The 1,352-nt window shown below is 41.4% G+C and overlaps 1 protein-coding gene across 1 annotated transcript; it reads left to right on the top strand.

Annotated features, from left to right (window-relative positions):
• Positions 1-255: 255 nt before the first annotated feature.
• Positions 256-1,258, top strand: SARC_16321 (hypothetical protein; the record flags this gene model as incomplete). Its single annotated transcript, XM_014289570.1, has 2 exons — positions 256-371; positions 1,165-1,258. Coding segments are annotated over 2 exons (210 nt in total), but the record flags the coding sequence as incomplete, so codon positions are not given.
• Between the last annotated feature and the right edge of the window lie 94 nt (positions 1,259-1,352).

Raw genomic sequence — 1,352 nt, 5'->3', positions numbered from 1 at the left:
CGACACACACACACACACATATATATATATATATATATATATATATATATATATATATATATAACATATATATAATATATATATATATATATATATAGACATATATACTGATTGTGATATCGTAAATCAAACGCTATTCAACACACAAATCTTTTAATAGAAGCTCATACTCAAGCTGGCAACAGTGATTATTAGTTTATGGGCCCAGGTATATATTTGATTTTAGATCATGCGTTTACCTACCATTCAATTTATAGACCACCTCTGTGGGTCGTGTTAGATCAGGTCACAGATCCAATGAATATGGGAGCAGTGCTACGCTCAGCGTACTTCTTGGGTGCTTCTGGTGTCGTCACATGCAGGAGAAACAGGTACTATTGCTATATATGCACAGTACCCCACATTTGGTTGAGCACCTATATACATCTCGGTGTATTGTACTGTTCTGTGTTTGTAGGTAGGCCCATAAGGCTACAAGTACATGTGTTATACCTATACAGTGGGCAGTGGGGTATACCATACTGTCCCTGCATAACAAAGCAGAAGCGCAACGCTACGCTTTGCTACCGTCATGGGTGCTGCTGGTGTGGGTACTGGTACTGTATGTTCCAAGATCACACAGAGCCGTGTGACAACCGTCTACATACATCGCACGGTTGTACTTAGACGTGGTTAGTGGGAGTGTTACTGGGTGTAGAATATCCGTAACGCAACGCAAATGTATGTGCTGTAACCTGTTTGTGTTGTAGCCTTTTATACAGCACAAAAGCAATACATAATGGTGTCATCACCGATGGTGTCTTAATAACGAGCGCACACGATGTTCATACCTACAACTACATTCTTCGAGTCTCTCGAATGAGTGGTCTCCACCACATGTTTTCCTGCCATATTGGTACTCTTCTATCAATGGTATATGTATATTGCACTCGCCGAATCCCTATATTAATGGTGCAAGCGCTTTCCCTACTTATCACTTGTTGGTCTCTTATACCAATTGTACATGCTTCCTTACCTACTATAGTTCCATACCTACATCCCTACTTATCACTTGTTGGTCTCTTATACCCATTGTACATGCTTCCTTACCTACTATAGCCCCATGCCTACATCCCTACTTTTCCGGTGCATTCACTCATCCCATGTGTACTCTATGCCAATCAGTTGCCCTATCACGCCAACGGTTAGTCGTGCGAGCGCTGGTGCCGCCGAGCGTATGATAGTGCACGATGCGAAGAAGATTCCCGAGTTCTTACAGGTATGACATAGTACAGGATATACAGCTGTCACATACAACTTTACTTTTAGGGTATGCCCGGCTAGAAGTTTTATTTTTACAGGTCTAGGTGTTG

Source organism: Sphaeroforma arctica (genome assembly GCF_001186125.1).
Source record: "Sphaeroforma arctica JP610 unplaced genomic scaffold supercont1.7815, whole genome shotgun sequence".
Lineage (NCBI taxonomy): Eukaryota > Ichthyosporea > Ichthyophonida > Sphaeroforma > Sphaeroforma arctica.
This window is presented reverse-complemented; position numbering and strand designations above follow the sequence as displayed.